The sequence below is a fragment of the Microcebus murinus genome, chromosome 8 (assembly GCF_040939455.1).
Source record: "Microcebus murinus isolate Inina chromosome 8, M.murinus_Inina_mat1.0, whole genome shotgun sequence".
Classification (NCBI taxonomy): Eukaryota; Metazoa; Chordata; class Mammalia; order Primates; family Cheirogaleidae; genus Microcebus; species Microcebus murinus.
Window position 1 is genome coordinate 41,100,380 of NC_134111.1, and position 17,874 is coordinate 41,118,253.

General features: G+C 34.6%; 1 protein-coding gene across 15 annotated transcripts in view; it reads left to right on the forward strand.

Annotated features, from left to right (window-relative positions):
• TANK (TRAF family member associated NFKB activator) overlaps window positions 1-17,874 on the forward strand; it is a 90,927-nt gene that overhangs the window by 40,500 nt on the left and 32,553 nt on the right. For 7 of the 15 annotated variants that reach the window (XM_076005583.1, XM_012735703.3, XM_076005590.1 and 4 more), the window contains one exon: window positions 12,107-12,187. The exons of the other annotated variants lie outside the window; for them this stretch is intronic. In XM_076005583.1, the coding sequence (XP_075861698.1) occupies window positions 12,107-12,187 (81 nt within the window). The remainder of the gene's footprint in view (window positions 1-12,106; window positions 12,188-17,874) is intronic. 15 annotated transcript variants of the gene reach the window in all.

Consider the following 17,874-nt stretch of genomic DNA (forward strand, 5'->3'; position numbering starts at 1 on the left):
GAGGATAGAATATGACAGGACTTTCTAAAATTATTGAAATGAAGTTTAGATTTAGATTTTATTTTTTTTCCTGCAGTTCAGGTTTATGATGTAATCACTTTAGTGAAAAAACTGAACTGCCAGCTTTTATTCTTATTTTGTGATTAGGTTCATTAAGAAACTTTGAGAACTCTATATTTGTTCTAGGAAAGTTAGGAACATAGAATTAGGGAAGAGAGGAATATTGAGATATTTTTAGGATAAGGCAGAAACAGGTATTCCTCTTAACTCCTACTCTTGTTGCACTGGCCATTGGATGGTTGTAAATATGGATCTGGCATCCTAGAAAGAGTTCTAAATAGGAGATTATAGATAGGGGAATAATGAATTTTTTTGTAGCCTTATATGTGGATAACATTTCCTAGTTAGAGTATATAGGTTGAAGGAATATTTGAAAGACAGAAGTGGGGGAGGGTAGAGAAAGGGAAGAAAGCCAAGTAGTTGGCCCCTGGAGATTCAGAACTTAAATTAACAAACACATTGACTGCCACATTAGAAAGAAAAAATTTTTCCCTGGGGCCATGGTGTCTTATTAAAACAAAACGATCCTTTCTAATTTGTTATTTTTTATTTTCTGTGTGTGAGTTATATGTAACAGCAATTCAAGTTTTTAGAATTACATTGTCAATATTAATTGTAACAATAAGAACATCAACAAGTATGATTTTCAGGAACCAACTTTAGGGTTTTGCTTCGCACAAAAAGAAATGAGAAGGGAATCAAAATATGTCACTACAAAAAATCAACCAAATATAAAGCAAGGCAGTAATAGAGGAAATAAGGGACAAAATCATTAAAACTACAGAAAACAAATAGCCTAGTGGCAAAAATAAGTATTTCCCTATGTGTAATTACCTTAAATGTAAATGGATTACACTACCTATTCAAAAGATATAGATTGGCAAAATCAATTTTAAAAATACAAGATCCAACTGTATTCTTCCTACAGGAGACTTTAGATCTAAGAATATGCATAGATTGAAAGTGAAAGTTTGAGGAAAGATGCCATGCAAATAGTAACCAAAAGAGAGCAAGGGTAAATAAACTAATATCAGACAAAACAAACTTTAAGTCAAAAATTGTTGCAAGAAACAAGAAAGGGATATTATAGAATGATAAAATGGCCAATTCATCAACAAAATAGAAAAATTATGTATGGACCATACATCAGAGCTCAAAGTATATGTAGCAAACACTGACAGTATTAAAGGTAGAATATGATAATAGTAGGAGAATTTAGTATCACACTTTCAACACTTTAAATACTGTATAGAACAGCCTGACAAAAGATCAATAAGAAAATAGAGGACTTAAACATAGATCAATTGGACCTAACATATATAAGTAAAATACTCCAGCCAACAACAGTAGAATATACATTTTTCTCAAGGGCACATGTAACATTTTCCAGGATAGACCATATATTAGACCATGAAAAATAACAATAAATTTTAAAAGATTGAAATCATGCAAAGTGTCTCTTGTAGTCACAATGGAATGAAACTAGAAATCACAAAAAGGTAATTAGAGTGTCCAGATTAAATAATACCCTTTTGAACAACTAATAGATCAGAAAGAAATCACAAGGGAAATTAGAAAATATCTTGAGACAAATGAATATGTAAACACAACATACAAAAACTTCCAGGATGTAGCAAAAGCAGCCAACAAAGAAATGTATGGCTGTAATAATGCATACATTAAAAAAGAAGAAAGGTTTCACATCAGCAATCTAAATTTATGCCTGAAGGAAGTAGTGAAAGAAGAACAAATTAAACCCAAAACTATTAATAGCAGAAGGAAGAAAATAATAAAGATTGGAGCAAATATAAATAAAATATTACTAAAGAATAGAAAAACAATAGAGAAGATAAAACTGTTGGTTCCTTGAAAATATCAAGAAAATTGACAGACCTTTAGCAAGATTGACTAAGAAAAAAAAGGGATGACTGAAATAACTAAAATCAGAAATGGAAGTAGAAGCATTACTACCAATTATACAGATTTTAAAAAATTATGAAATAATTCTATGAACAGTTGTATGCCATCAAATTGGTTAAGCTAGTAAAAGGGACAAATTCCTAGAAACACACAGCCCACCAAGATTGAATCATAAAGAAAAAGAAAATCTGAGTATACCTTAACCTAATGAGGAGATTGAATCCATAATCAAAAACCTCCTAACAAAGAAAAGCCCAGGACCACATGGCTTCACTGGTAAATTCTGCCAAACATTTAAAGAAGAATTAAGAGCTAAGCACAATGGCTTACACTTAAAAGAAGAATTAAAAGCCGAGCACAGTGGCTCACACTGTAATAATGTCAACTACTCGTAGGCTGAAGCAGGAGGATGGCTGGAGGCCAGGAGTTCAAGATAGCCTGGGCAACATAGCAAGACCCAATCTCTAAAAAAAATTTTTTTTTTTTAATAGCCAAGGGCCAGGCTCCAGAGGAACAGGTCACACCTGTAATCCCAACACTTTGGGAGGCCAAGGTGGGAGGATCACTTGAAGCCAGAAGTTCAAACCAGCCTGGGCAACATGGCGAGACCTGTCTGCACAAAATTTAAAAATTAGCCAGGTACAGTGGAAAACACCTGTAGTCCTAGCTACTCTGGAGGATGAGGCAGGAGGATTGCTTGATCCCAGGAGTGAGAAGTGAGGAGGTGTGATCATGCCACTACTTTCCAGGGGAGATCTTGTCTCTAAAAAAAAAATCATTCAGGCATTGTGCCATGAGCCTATATTCCCAGCTACTTGGGAGGCCGATGTGGGAGATTGCTTGAGCCTAGGAGTTTGAGGCTGCATAAAGCTATAATCATGCCATTTCACTCCAGCCTGGGCAACAGCCAGACCCATCTGAAAAAAAAAAAAAGGGAAGACGAAGAAAAATTTACACCAAACCTTTCAGACTCTTCCCCCAAAAACTGAACAGTATGTAACACTTTTATAATTGAACAGTATATAATACAATCTATGATGCTAGCATACCCTGATACCACAGTCAGACAATGACACTACTAGAAAAGAAAACTATATGCTAATATCCCTTATGAACATTTGTTAATGGTTTGAATGTTTGTCTCCTCCAAAACTTATGTTGAAATTTAATTTCCATTTTAACAGTCTTAAGAACAGTGGGACCTTTAAGAGGTGATTAAGGGAGGAAAGCTCCACTTTCATGGGTGGAATTAATGTTGTTACAGAAGGGTGAGTTTGGCTCCCTCTTGCCCTCTCTCTTTGCCCTTTGCCATGTGATGCCTGCCACCATGTGATGACACAGCAAGAAGACACTCACCAGATGCCAGTGTCTTAGTCTTGGAATTCCAGACTAAAGAACTGTGAAGAAATAAATTTCTTTTCTTTTTCATTTACCTGGCCTCCATTCTTCTGTTATAGCAGCACAAAACAGCCTAAGGCAATACCGATGCAAAAATCCTCAATGAAATACTACCAAATCAAATTCAACAGCATATTGAAAGAATTATACAACATGACCCAGTGAGATTTATTCCTGCAATGCAAGATGGTTCAACATATAAAACTAGTCTGTGCAATATACCACATAAATAGAATTAAAGAAAAAGAAAACACAATCACCTCAATTGATTTAGAAAAGCATTTGATAAAATTCAACAGCGCTTTATGATTTGAAAAAAAGAAACACTCAACAAACTAGGAATAGAAGGAAACAAAACCACAACAAAACAAAGGCCATACAACATATGAAAAAAAAAACCACAGCTAACGTCATACTCCAGGATGAAAGACCAAAAGCTTTTTGTCTAAGATTAAATTAAGACAAGGATATATGCTTCACCAATTCTATTCAACATAGTACTGGAAGTCCTTGCCAGGGCAGTTAGCCAAGAAAAAGAAATAAAGGCCTCCAGATTGCACAGGAAGAAGTAAAATTATTTCTGTCCATAAACAATATAATCTTACATGTGGAAAACCCTAAGGATGCCATACACACCCCAAAAGACTTGTTAGAACTAATCAATAAATTTAGTAATTACAGGATATAAAATCAATACATAAAAATTAGTATGTTTCTATGTATTAACAATAAGCAATTCAAAAGGAAAAGTAAATTTTTATAGCATTAAAATGAATAAAATCTTAGAAATAAAAACCAAATATGTGATTGACTTGTATACTGAAAACTATAAAAATTGCTAAAAAATTTTTTAATAAAAAATTATATAGAAAGAAATCCATATTCACAGATTAGACCATTGCCTTTCTTCATATACAGAAATTAACTCAAAACCGATCAAATACCTAAATGTAAAAGCTAAAACTATAAAAGAAATTAGAGAAATCATAGATGGAAAGCTTCATGACATTGTGATTTGACAGTGATGTCTTGCATATGACACCAAATGCACAGTCAACTAAAGAAAAAGTATCTTTTATCCAAATAAGTTGGACTGCATCAAAATTTAAACTTGTGCATCAAAGGACACCATCAACAGGGTGAAAAGACAACCCACGGAATGGGAGGAAATATTTGCAAATCTGATAAGAAGTTGATATGTAGAATATATAAAGAACTGCAAGCTCAACAACAAAAAACCAAACAACCTGATTTTAAAATGGACAAAGAACTTGAGTAGACATTTTTCCAAAGAAGTTATACAGATGGTCAGTAAGCACATGAAAAGATACTTAGCCTCACTACTTATTAGAGAAATACAAATCAAAACCACAGTGAGATACCATTTCACACCCATTGATGTGGCTATTATCCAGAAAACTGAAAATAAGTGTTGGCAAGGATGTGGAGAAATTAGAACCCTTATGCATTGCTGGTAGGCATGTAATATGGTACAACCACTGTGGAAAATGGTATAGCAATTCTTCAAAAAATCAAACATAGATTTAACCATATGATCCAACAATTCAACTCTTGGGTGTATACCATAAAGTAGCAAAAGCAGGGATTCAAACATGTTTATATACCCATGTTCATAGCAACATTATTCACATTAGGCAAAAGATGGAAGCAACCCCAGTGTTCATCAGTGGATGAATGGGTAAACATAATATATACATACAACAGAATATTATAACCTTAAGGAGGGAAATTCTTACAGATGGAACAACATTTTATGGACATATTATGCTAAGTTAAATAAGCCAATTACAAAAGGACAAATATTATATGATTCCCCTTATGTAGACTCTCACTTATGTGACGTACTGAGAATAGTTAGATTCATGAAAACAGAAAGTACAAGAGGGATTGATTGCTAGGGGCTGAAGGGAGAGAGAGGAACGGGGAGTTAGTATTTAATGGGTACAGAGTTTCAGTTAGAGAAGGTTAAAAAGTTCTGGAGGTAAACGGTGGTGTTGGTTGCACAACAGTGTGAATGTACTTAATGCCATAGAACCATACACTTAAAAAAAGTTAAAATGGTAAATTTTATGTTATGTACATTTTACATAATTTTTAAAATCTGTTACAAAAAAGAATTGATCTCACCTGGATTCTCTTACTAGCCTGTTTTATTGCTATTCATCTGTTATCCATCAGTTTGTATAAACTCGCCAGCCTTTTAACACTTAGCTATCTATACTCCAAGCCAGTGCTTCTCTCAGTGTCTCTTCTAGTTCACAGCAATTTGAGACTCAGAAGCTCCTCTTTGAGAAGTCAGGATGCTATATCCATTAAGGAGCATTCTGTCAAGCAAAAGAATCCAAGTATTCCAAATTGATAAGGGAGGTAAAGACAAAAAAGGCAGGTAAGTGATTTTAAAAATATTATTGGCTTAAATTACAAAAGCAGCACATGCTTATAAAACAATTTTTTTAAAAAAGTAAATAATTCAAGATGTACAGAATATAAAGTGACGGTCCTTTCCCTCACTCCCAGGGCTAACCATTGTTAGTACTTTGGTATATATCCTTTCAGAATCATATTTTTTCAAAATTAGAATCATGCTAATCTGAAAATGTTTTTAAATTTTTCAATGTCATCATCTTCACCATTATCATCACTGAGATTTATTGGGTCTTTGTTTGCCAAAGACCTTTACAGTTATCTAATCCTTATACAAATATTATGAAAAGTATTATTTTCATTTTTTGGATGCAAAAAATGAAATGCAGAGAGATAGAAGTAACTTCCCCACAGCTACACAGCCAATAAGTAGTAGAACGAATAGAGCTAGAATTTGAAAAAAATCTGACCACAAATTTTATGTCTATAACTTCTTTGCCAACAGTCATTAATAGTCTTTCAGGTATATAGACCTACCTCCTTCCATTAATAACTGACAGTAACCCTTGCACTACCCTTCCTTCTTAAAACACTATTTTTCTTTAGCATTCAAGACACCATGTTTGATTTTTCTCCTTATTGATTGGGCCCCATTTTCTCAATCCCCTTTGCAGATTCACTCTTTACTACCAGACTACTAAATATTAGACTTCTGCAATGCCTTCTTCTCTTCTTATTTTATATATTCTTATATGACTCTTCTCATCTTCATCTGTGGCTTCAGATATATATGACAGTGACTCCTAAATTTATCTCCTTAGTTCAGACCTACCCTCTGATCTCTAGACCCATAAGTCTCACTTCTACTTGGAAGGCACATTAAACTGAATATCCAAACCTAAATGTATATATTCACTATTTTTTCTCACCATTGAGAGAGAGTACCATTGAAAGAGAGTAATGAGTTTTATAAGCTGCTGTGTGGAATAATACTGCCTTCTATTTTCCCTAAATTTACTTCACAAATTTCAAAGGATAATCTCTCCAACTCCAAATGTCCTACTATTGATTACTAAGTGTATTTACTTTCCCTGGCCCCTAAGAAGTACTTTTCTCTTTTAGTTCTAGACCAAATTTTCCATTGTTATACCTAGGCTCTCCTGCTATTAAATTCTTTATCTTTAGAACCTCTAATCTTTAAGAAAACATGACTATTTTCAGCTTCTCCTTCTGGTATAGCCCTTATTCTAGACCATACTAAAATATCAGATAATCTCAGATGCATAGAACCAGTGTACCTATCTGAAATACACTAAACCAATCTTCTTCCCTTCTTCAATCCTTAAATTCATATTACTTCATAAATCAGAAAGGAGAATTGACATTTAATGAATGAGCATATTTTATGTGTCACATACTTTACATGTAAATCCTCAGAGCTCTATAAAGTCAGCATTGTTGTTCTATTTTGAAATGAAGAAACTAAGACTCAGAAATGTCAATTTTCCAACCTAAGTAGCAGAATCTATACTGAAACTTGCAGACTCTAAAGTCCATATTCATTACACTATGTTAGCTAAATCATAGCCCATTGCAGGTTTTTAAACTATTTTCTTCCCATTGCTATGAAAAACCTAATATAGTCCCCTTCTTCTTCCATAAATCCTTACTTTGTTATTTATACATCTCTTCTTACCAAGAGGCCAGAGTATAAAGCTTGCTATTAATATTTCTTTTATACATCCTTTAACAATTTATGATGTGCCGGGGACATCATTAATTCTAACAATTAAAAGATAAATAAAACATAGAGCATACACTTAAAAGGTTCACAGTCTAATATTACTTATACTGTTTCTTGCCGTATGTAACCATCCATATGTACCCATATTAATAGGTCTATGTTCATTCAAAAATAGAGGACTTTTTTAATCACAATAACCCCTGACTAGATAACTTTTAATAAGTAAAATATTATTATACAGGGTATAGAGTGGTAGAGTTGGCTTGGCTCCTGATTTTGTTATTGTCTGGATAAGCTGCTGATATAAAGAGACCAAGAAATAGAGTGCTTAAATAATATAAAAGTTCTCTCATGTAACAGTCCAGAGGTGAGTAGACCAGGACTAACAGGGCAGCTCTGCCATCTTTAAAATATGGTTTCCCTCTCTGGAAACACAGTGGCTGTTCTATTGTTACCATTTCCCTGCCAGTGGGAAGGAGGAGAGAAGTGAAGAACAGTCAGCTTTCTTTTAATGATGTCTGAAATTTGTACAGATCATTTCTGTTCACACCCTGTTATCAAGAACTTAGTCACCTGATCATACCTAGTAGTGAAGAAGGATGGCAAATATATCCTCTAGCTGGGTGACCATGCACCCAGTTAAAACTGTGTATTGTTAAAAGTAAGACAGAGAATGGACACGGAATAATTAACAGTCTTTGCCACATCTATTGACTGATGAGGCTAAAGTTGCCTGGAGAGTTTCAAATGTCACAAGATACTATAATGTGGAATTAAATATTTAATCAATTTTATTACTCATACCAAGTTGTTTGGTGTCAGTTTCTGCCATTGTTTCATGGGAAAAACCATAATATTAATAGTTAACAAAGACTTAAGAATGCTTTTATTACTTCTTTGACCTTAATTCTAAGAAAGAATCAGCAATAAAATAATAAAAACATATGAAAATTTTAAAACTGATTGCCATTTACAAGTCCAAATTATTGTAATCATAAGTAATTAGGTTATAGAAAATCTGCAGCTGACTTCTCCTGCTTATCTCAAGATCCTTTGCATTGTATAATCAGAAAATATAAATCTCTTTGTTGAGAAATATAAACTAAAAATTATTTGTCTCTTCTTGCCCAGCCTTGATTAAAAGAGAAAAATTGGCAAAGTCTTATAGAAAGAAGCAATCTTCTTAATTCTAAAATAATTCAGGTGCTGTGTTATAAATTGCTTTTTCTTTGTACTGATAAGAAAGATGAAGGACACATAATATTTAAAACCATCCAGGCCCGGCACGGTGGCTCACGCCTGTAATCCTAGCACTCTGGGAGGTCGAGGCGGGTGGATTGCTTGAGGTCAGGAGTTCCAAACCAGCCTGAGCAAGAGCGAGACCCCGTCTCTACTATATAAATAGAAGGAAATTAATTGGCCAACTAATATATATAGAAAAAATTAGCCGGGCATGGTGGTGCACGCCTGTAGTCCCAGCTACTCAGGAGGCTGAGGCAGGAGGATTGCCTGAGCCCAGGAGTGTGAGGTTGCTGTGAGCTAGGCTGATGCCATGGCACTCACTCTAGCCTGGGCAACAAAGCGAGACTCTGTCTCAAAAAAAAAAAAAAAAAACCATCCAATTTGCTAAGCAAAGAGCCTTACTGACTAACCAGTGAGGCTGAGGTGAAGGCCTAAAATAAAACTAAAATTGACTGTGCTCTGTCTTTTCATCCTAAATTACAGCTCCTCTTGAACGTTTTTAGGACAATAAATGTAAAACAATAAGGACTGTTCTTTTTTTTTTTTTTTTGAGACAGAGTCTTCTGCCCCAGCCTACCGAGTAGCTGGGACTACAGTCACGAACCACCATGCCCAGCTGATTTTTATATTATATATATTAGTTGGCCAATTAATTTCTTTCTATTTTTATGGTAGAAACGGGGTCTCGCTCAGGCTGGTTTTGAACTCCTGACCTTGAGCAGTCCGCCCGCCTCGGCCTCCCAGAGTGCTAGGATTACAGGCGTGAGCCACCGCGCCCGGCCAAGGACTGTTCTTTTTTTAATTATTTTTTTCTCTCTTTCTTTTTCTTTCCACTTAGTCAATTCTGATCTTTAATAAAAGGACTATTCTGTTGTCAGATTACTTTATTCAACAGCTAGTCTTGACCCATCTGAAATGTAATCCCTTAGCCTCAAAGCTTATGTTACCTCTAAAAGCTTGTAAAACATGCTTGAAAGGATTGCATGAGGTCATAAAATACCTTATTATAGGTACTACTTTTTTATAAAAAGTACCTTCACTTTCACTTAAGATATAAATAGCTTCATTACTGTTAACCACCCTTTTTTTTCCTTTCTTTGTTACCCAACAACATATATGCTGTGTGTGAAGTGTTAATGGTGTAAAGCAATCTATTCTGTTTTTATTTTTTTCTATTGAGGCTACTGGTATTAGAATAAAGATGCTTCTGGTAGTTTCTGATCAAAGCTTTATTTCTTCTATTGTGTATTTTCAGTACTTTGCCTAGATTCATTATCTTCCTATCAGAATTTAAAATATCTGTATCCTTTCTTCCAGTTTTTATTTCCAGAAATATGTCTTATCTAAACTTTTAGGTAGCTATGTAGGATGTACATCCAAGGGGATCTATTAATAACCAATATTTAAATTATTTGTTCAAAAACATACTGAGTACTTACAATGTATCAGGAACTGCTAAGTATTAGATCTGTAATGATAAGCAAATAAACATGCTCCTTGCTCTGTGGAATAGTGGTACAGTCTAGTAAAGCAGAGACTAATTAGTCTCACAAATATAGCTTCAAACTCTGAGAAATATCGAGAAGAAAGGTAATCCGCTATTAGAATATCCATTGGAGACTTCCTCCAATTTAGGGGGTCAGAGAAGACCATACCTTTATTTGGTGATTTTTGAAAGGGCAGTGTTGGGGTGCTTTCCAAGTACAGGGACCTACATTATTATAAAGACCCATTAGCCTAAAAAAACAGAGTATAGGGGAGAAGGAGAAGAGTCAATGGAAAGAGTCAGAGGAAAGACTATGTAGGAATTTAGAGGTTATATTAAGGACTTTCAATTCTTTATTCTAAAACCACTAAAAAGCCATTTAAGGGTATTTGGGGGGGGGAGATAGGAAAAAAAGTATGGGGTGATATAATTACTTTTGCATTTTGCAAAGAACACAATGGCTACAATGTGGAGAATGGATCGGCTGATAATTTAGGGAGAGCAGTTAGACCGTTACAGTAGACCATTAATATTGTGGTGATTTGAACTGTGATAGTTGCATTAGAAATGAAAAAATTTAATAGATTTGAGAGATATTTAAGATTAAAATTAATACATAGTAATGGGTTGGCTATACAACAACAATTAGATATTAAGGGTGGTTATAGCTTTCTGGATAGATAGTGGTGTCATATACTGAGAAAAGGAATGAAATGAATACTAGCTAAGGACCAGATTTTGAGGGGAGAGAGGTAAGAGAGGGTAGTAGTTGGAGGGAGAGCATCAGTTTTGAATATGGAAAAGTGGAAGTAGCAGTTTGGCCACATAGATCTAGAGCTCAGAAGAAAGGTCTAGACTAGAAGAGAAATTTGAGCCACTGGCACATAGCCAGCCACTGGCATAGATGAAATTACCCAGAAAAAGAGTACATAGCAAAGAGGGGGCCTTGGGAGAGCTAGATATATTCACATTATATGGCATAGTGATTATTTAGGGGCTTGGGCTTTGTGTTTAGACAAACATGAATTCAAATCCTAGCTCTACTACCTACTGGGAAACCTTGGGAGATTATTTTGTACCTCTTTGAGCCTCAGTTTTTCTCATCTGTAAAATGTGGGAAATAATGTCCTCAGAAGGTTGGTTTAAGGATTAAATGAGATAATGAAAATAAAGCTCTCTGATTTTGGTACACAGTAAGTATTAAGTGAAATGATCATATTATGATGATGTGTTGCTGAGTTGAAAAATTTGGTTGTAGAACACTTCTCATTTTATAAAAAGTATGATATATATACAAACATGAATATAGAAGTTCTGAAAGGGTATATACCAAAATGTCAATAGTAGTTACCCTTGAGGATAAATGGAAGACAAAGTAAGGGAGGAGAAGGTCACTTTTTACTTTGTACATATCTGTACATACTTGTACATACTTTGTTTTTATTATGGTGATGGTAGTGCTTGTTTTGTTGTTTTTTGTATTTTTTTAACACACATGTAGTTTTTGTAATTTTTAATAGCCATTAATTGTTCTGTAATTATTTTTTGGTCCATTTTGTCTCTTAGTAAACTGAACAACCAAGGTTTTTGGGGGTTTTTTTGCATTGACATTATTTTTGATTCAATGGAGGTATTGCACTGGTTTCTTAAGAAGAAACCTCTGAGTCCTGGTTTATAATGAACTAGAAAAAAGACTGAGAGAACTGACTTAGAGCACTGGTTGGTTGTGTGCTAAGTCTGGTGACAATACAGTGATAACCAGAAGTTTTGTTGATAGATGTGTGTACTATATGCCATGTGTCTTAGTCCATTTGTACTCTATATGCCTTAGATCAGGTAACTTATAAATAATATAAATTTATTTCTCACAGCTCTGGAGGCTGAGAAGTCCCAAGATCAAGGTGCCAACAGCCTTGGTGTCTGGTGAGGGCGCAGTCTTCACTTCCAAGATGGTACCTTGTTGCTGTATCATCTGGAGGGGACAAACACTATAATGTCACATGTTAAAAGAGACAGAGGGAAGAAAGGGCTAAACTCTGTGTGAAGCCTTTTTTTTTTTTTAATAGAGACAAGGTCTCCCATTGTTGCACTGGCTAGTCTTGAACTCCTGCCCTCAGGCAGTCCTTTTGCCCCAGCCTCAAGTAGCTGAGACTACAGGCATAAACCAACATGGCTAGCTTAAAATCTTTTATAAAGACCTTAATCCCATTCATGAGGGAATGGCCCTCATGACCTCTTCACCTCCTAAAAGGCCCCACCTCTTAATACCACCATAACAGGGATTAAGTTTCAACGTGAATTTTGAAGGGGATATACATCTAAACTATAGCATTCTACCCTTGCCTCCCCCAAATTTATGTCCTTCTCATATACAGAGAATGTGAGCATACTTGTATGTGACATACATCCATCCCAGAAGCTCTAAAAGTGTTAACTCATTCCAGCATCAACTTGAAAATCTTAAGTCCAAAGTCTCATTTAAATATTATCTAAATTGGATATGGAGATGAGACTGAAGGTACAATTCATCCAGAGGCAAATTCCTCTCCAGCTGTGAGCTTGTGAAATTAAATTATATGCTTCCAAAAGACTATGGTGGGACAGGTATAAGATAGACATTCCCATTCTAAAAGGGAGCAACAGGAAAGAAGAAAGGGATAACAGATTTCAACCAAATCCAAACCCCTCTCTCACTACCTCCAAAACCCAACAGGGCAAACATTAAATCTTGAGGCTTGAGAATAATTCCACATCCCATCTTCTGGATACACTGGGATGGGAGCTGGGCCTCCAAGCCTCCGAGCAACCCCACACTCATCTTTGCTGGCTGCAGTTCTCACATATTAAAGTCACATGCCTTTGACTCTCCCAGGCTGAAGTTGCACACTGGAGGCTCTACTGGTCAGGGGTCTCCAGGGTGGCCGTGCCTGCACAACTCCACTAGGCATTGCCCTGGTGGGGACTTCTGAAGTGGCCTCACTCCATGGCTCCAGATATTATGTAGATACCTTGTTCATTATTAAAAGAAAGAAATTAACATTTGCAAAGTGTATTATGAGACAGATATATTACATATGCCATCTCCTTCAATCCTTCAGGTAGATTTTATTTTCATTTCAAAGAGAATGAAACGAAAGGCTCAAAAAGGCAAGTAAATTAATCGGGACCAAACACAAGATTGTAAAATAAAAATAATATGTCATAGTTTGCCATTTGGCATGCTGAGACACTGGTAGCAGCACTGGTCAACTAATATTAGATAATTAGATTGGTAATCTGATCTGTCATATTGCAAATATCCTAGATAAGTTTTGGTATTGGAAGGTAGAGGTGTGCAGGACTTATAACCTAGTAGACAAAGAATGGTTGAAAAAAGAGCTGTGTAAGCCAGATCTCTGAGTTGCTAATCTATTTGATCTCATGCATTTTTTAAAAAATTTGAAGTCGATGTTAGCTTACCAAGATTTCAAGATGGATTTTAATTAGATTGTGTCTAAATTAATTATTTTGTGTCTCAAGTGCTATGTGTTTGGATAATTAATATTTCATTATCTTCCTTCATGAAGTGTGGAGCTTCCTATTGAGAACATTTGTGATAGCCAAGCAAATCCTTCAATAATGCTTTCATTCTCTTTGTTAATCTTGGAACAGTTTGAAAGATTTTTAAATTGAAACTGTTTCTTTTTTTTTTAATCCATTCAACATTTGTTAAATTCCTTAATAAGTTATGAAGGAAAGCATTGATATTTTTCAGAATATTGAGATTAGTTGTTGATGAGAATAATGTTTGACCTATTTAGAATATTATAGATAACTTAAAGACACTTGAATTTTTTTAACCTATGTAGGAAATAAGCACCTTGGAAAATATGAAAAATGAGAATGTTCAGTGTCAGCAAATGGAAAAAAATTCAACTTATGAAACTTTATTTTCATATTTATAGAACTCATGAAAATTTGAACAGCTGTATGTCCAAAATTATAGGAAATATGCTGCCTTAGTTTTGAAGAGGAAGTATTGAACTTTTGCCTGGATAAAAGAGCAATTCTAGAAATAAACCTTTTGCTTTATTTATGATGGTCAAGTGTATGTATGGACAACCATTTTTAATAAATTTAAGATGTGTACTATATTTGATCACCATTGTCTTACATTTTGCTTTTGAACACTAAGAAAGAATACAAAGTACCTTATGGCACAGGTATCTAAGTACCTGTTTACCTCTTTAGATACTGGTAGACCACTTGTTTTGCTAGTCTTTGGAATTGGAAAGAGTGTCAAATACACAGAAGTCAGAGTCATCTTGGCCAGATGGTGTTTGATACAGATGGATGGTTAGTTGTCATGCAGATCTCCTAGTTGGTAACTTGTTGCTGCCATCTGACTCAAAGAATCATTCACACACACTGGCTGTCAAAAGCATCTTCTCTTCTGTCTGTTTTAGCTGTCATGTCTGTGCTCTGTACAGAAGTGTTGACAAGACATTGCTGTTGTACATTTTCAATGTGGTTGTTAGTGATTTTTCTGTTTTGTGGGGTCTTTGATAGTACTGGAATGCACTTGCTTTGTAATTATATTGTTTTAGAAGAAACTGCTCTAACTGTTCAACAATTACCTGACCATTTAAAAGGACTTTTCAGATTATAAATTTAGTCTGATATGTCCGGTGAACAAAAAGCATTTAATAAAAAAACTTGATTCATTTAGTTTCCAAACATAGCAAATAAACTGAATTCTACTGGTTATTCACTAATTTGATATCACTTTCCCTCTCATAGCCTGTGGTCAAATGCTTTATGCTCTTTTCTCAATATATATTTTCTTAGATTGCCGCCTTTTTTTCTAATGGTATAAACTTCCTTTTTGTTTCCCAAAATATCTTCAAACATTTCCTATCTTTTGTATCCATTTTCTCAAACTTAATTTCTTTGTCTTATTCACCTACTGACCTTGTTTCTATTTTTTCTATAGAAATATAAACAAAGCCATTTTCTCTCCTTCATGTCACTTCTGAAGGTGTATCTGTTTCTCTGATATTTCTTTAATCACCTAATTAATTTGTTTTTTCACCTATATTTACTGAACATCTCATTGAGTGCCAGGCACCCTATGATACTATGGAGGATATCAGTAGGAAATAGTCTCTGCCCTTGAGGAACTCAGTCTAGGGGAAATCAGACATTAGACAATTAGACTAGAATGCTATAACTGCTATAATGTAAGTATGTGGAAAGTGCAGGAGGAGAACAGGGACCATTACTATTCTCTTTCCCCAGCTATACTTATAAAATATTAGTTTTTTAAAAGTGTTACAGAATTTGCTTGAGCTTTACAATAATTTATTAAATAGTTTAATGGTTCAAAACGTCAACTTGATATAGCCATAAATCTACTAATTTTTCCCAGCTATTGAATACATTTTCAGCATTATATGTTATATATGCAGATGTGCTAGAGTATGTTTTGAAGCCAGAGACTAGAAGATGAAAATTAACTGGCAGAAACTTTCTGAGTTGATTCCAAAAGAAAATATATGATCATTTGGTTTCCTCATTAAGATGGGAAAGATACCATAGTAGATGAAGAATGGGCTAAGACTTGAATAACTTAAACATTTATTCTGGGCCTATCTCTAACTTGCTAAGTTTTTTGTACTGGTTACTTAATCCCTAGACAATCAAATATATATGCCAATCAGAATATGGTGAAAGAATAGGTACTTATTGATTGATGCTTATGAAGAACTTTTGAGTTCTTTAGAGAAAGTTCTCATTACACAGAAGTATATAGAGAAGACTATAGTGATTCTTCAGCCCGGGTGACTCTGTGTAGGCCAGGTAAATCTAAGATATTAAGTAAAAATTTGCTATAGATGTTTGGAGCCTTCTTTCAGTCAACTTACCCACTCCTTCTAGGGGGTTGGGTGTGAATTTATATAGAAATAAGATGTCTTGGCCCTGGAAGCCTGGCCCTGGACCAGACTTGGGTATCTAATAATCAGTTCTGAGACTCATATTCATTAGACATATGGTCCAGACAGACTCACAGGATTGATTCTTCTGTTCATAATAATAAAATGTACTTGGAATCTTTATTTACTTTATTTTTTTTTCAATAAGTATATACAGAACACCGCAGTTACTTTGCAGAGTTCTAAGACTACCCTCAGGCAACATGCAAAAACAACATACCACTTGGGTTACTTATTAGCTCTATTAGTTAGTCATGTTTAAAGTGTATTACTTTGAACAGCTCTCCTTTTATTTGGGAAAATATGGTATTTTGCTTTAATTTTTTAAGCTGATTTATATTTGAGAATCTAGGAACAGCTGTGTAATTTATAAAAAAATCTTTAGGCTCATTGGTATCTGAAAATAAAAGCTTCACTAATTTTGAACTTTAATTAAGAGTCAATTTAGGCTGGGCCTGGTGGCTCACGCCTGTAATCCTAGCACTCTGGGAGGCCGAGGCGGGCGGATTGCTCAAGGTCAGGATTTCGAAACCAGACTGAGCAAGAGAGAGACCCCATCTCTACTATAAATAGAAAAATATTAATTGGCCAACCAATATATATAGAAAAAAATTAGCTGGGCATGGTGGCGCATGCCTGTAGTCCCAGCTACTCGGGAGGCTGAGAAAGCAGGATTGCTTGAGCCCAGGAGTTTGAGGTTGCAGTGAGCTAGGCTGACGCCACAGCACTCACTCTAGCCTGGGCAACAAAGTGAGACTCTGTCTCAAAAAAAAAAGAGAGAGAAGAGTCAATTTAAAATAAAATAATATCTTCTAAAGGACATTCTGAGATTATTAGGACTACATTTCATATTTCAAAGAATTTACAATTTAGACATTTGTTTATTTGTTCCTATAGGGATAGAAATTGACAAAGAATTCTCTATTATTTGGTGAGGACATGTTTTTAAGACTACTAATTTGGTCATTGTGACACACATTTTCAAATTTTCTTAAAGGTTTGCAGCATCCGTATTCCCCAATACAAACTTGTGTCTTTTTCATTGCTTAATCCTCACAGCCATTGTAATCAGATAGCAAAATGAATGGATTAAAAATATAAGGGAAATTACAGTATTTAAGATAGACACTGAAGATTAACCATGGTGCTCTCTTGACTTCTTAAAAGTTAGAAGTTTCTGGTCAGTATAATTTTATAATTTGTATTATTTGTCCCTTTGGTTTTCATAGTGTCTTAGTTATAGCTACTTATTTTGTGTTTTTGTACTTTAAAATAAATTCGGAAGTATGTTTTTCTGAAAGACATGAAATCTTAATTTTTAGGGTGTTTTTTTACAGGATAATATAGCTTCCGTTTTATCATTCATGTTCTTTTCTTTGTTATCATTAAGGACTAAATTCTAAATTAAAATTTTTATCCTAACTGAAGGACCAAGAAACCCATTGAACCCTTGACTGAAATTTCTTTAAATAATGTGATTTTTTAAAAAATTTACAATATTTTAAGTGTTATAAGTCACTGATGTTTGTAATGATTACAGTATATTCCTGGAGCCAGTTCATGTCTCATAAATAAATTCTCAATACCTGGGAAATGACAAAATGGGCTACTCATATCTATTTATAATTATTAATGGACAGTAAATGTATGTTCATGTCTGTCAATGA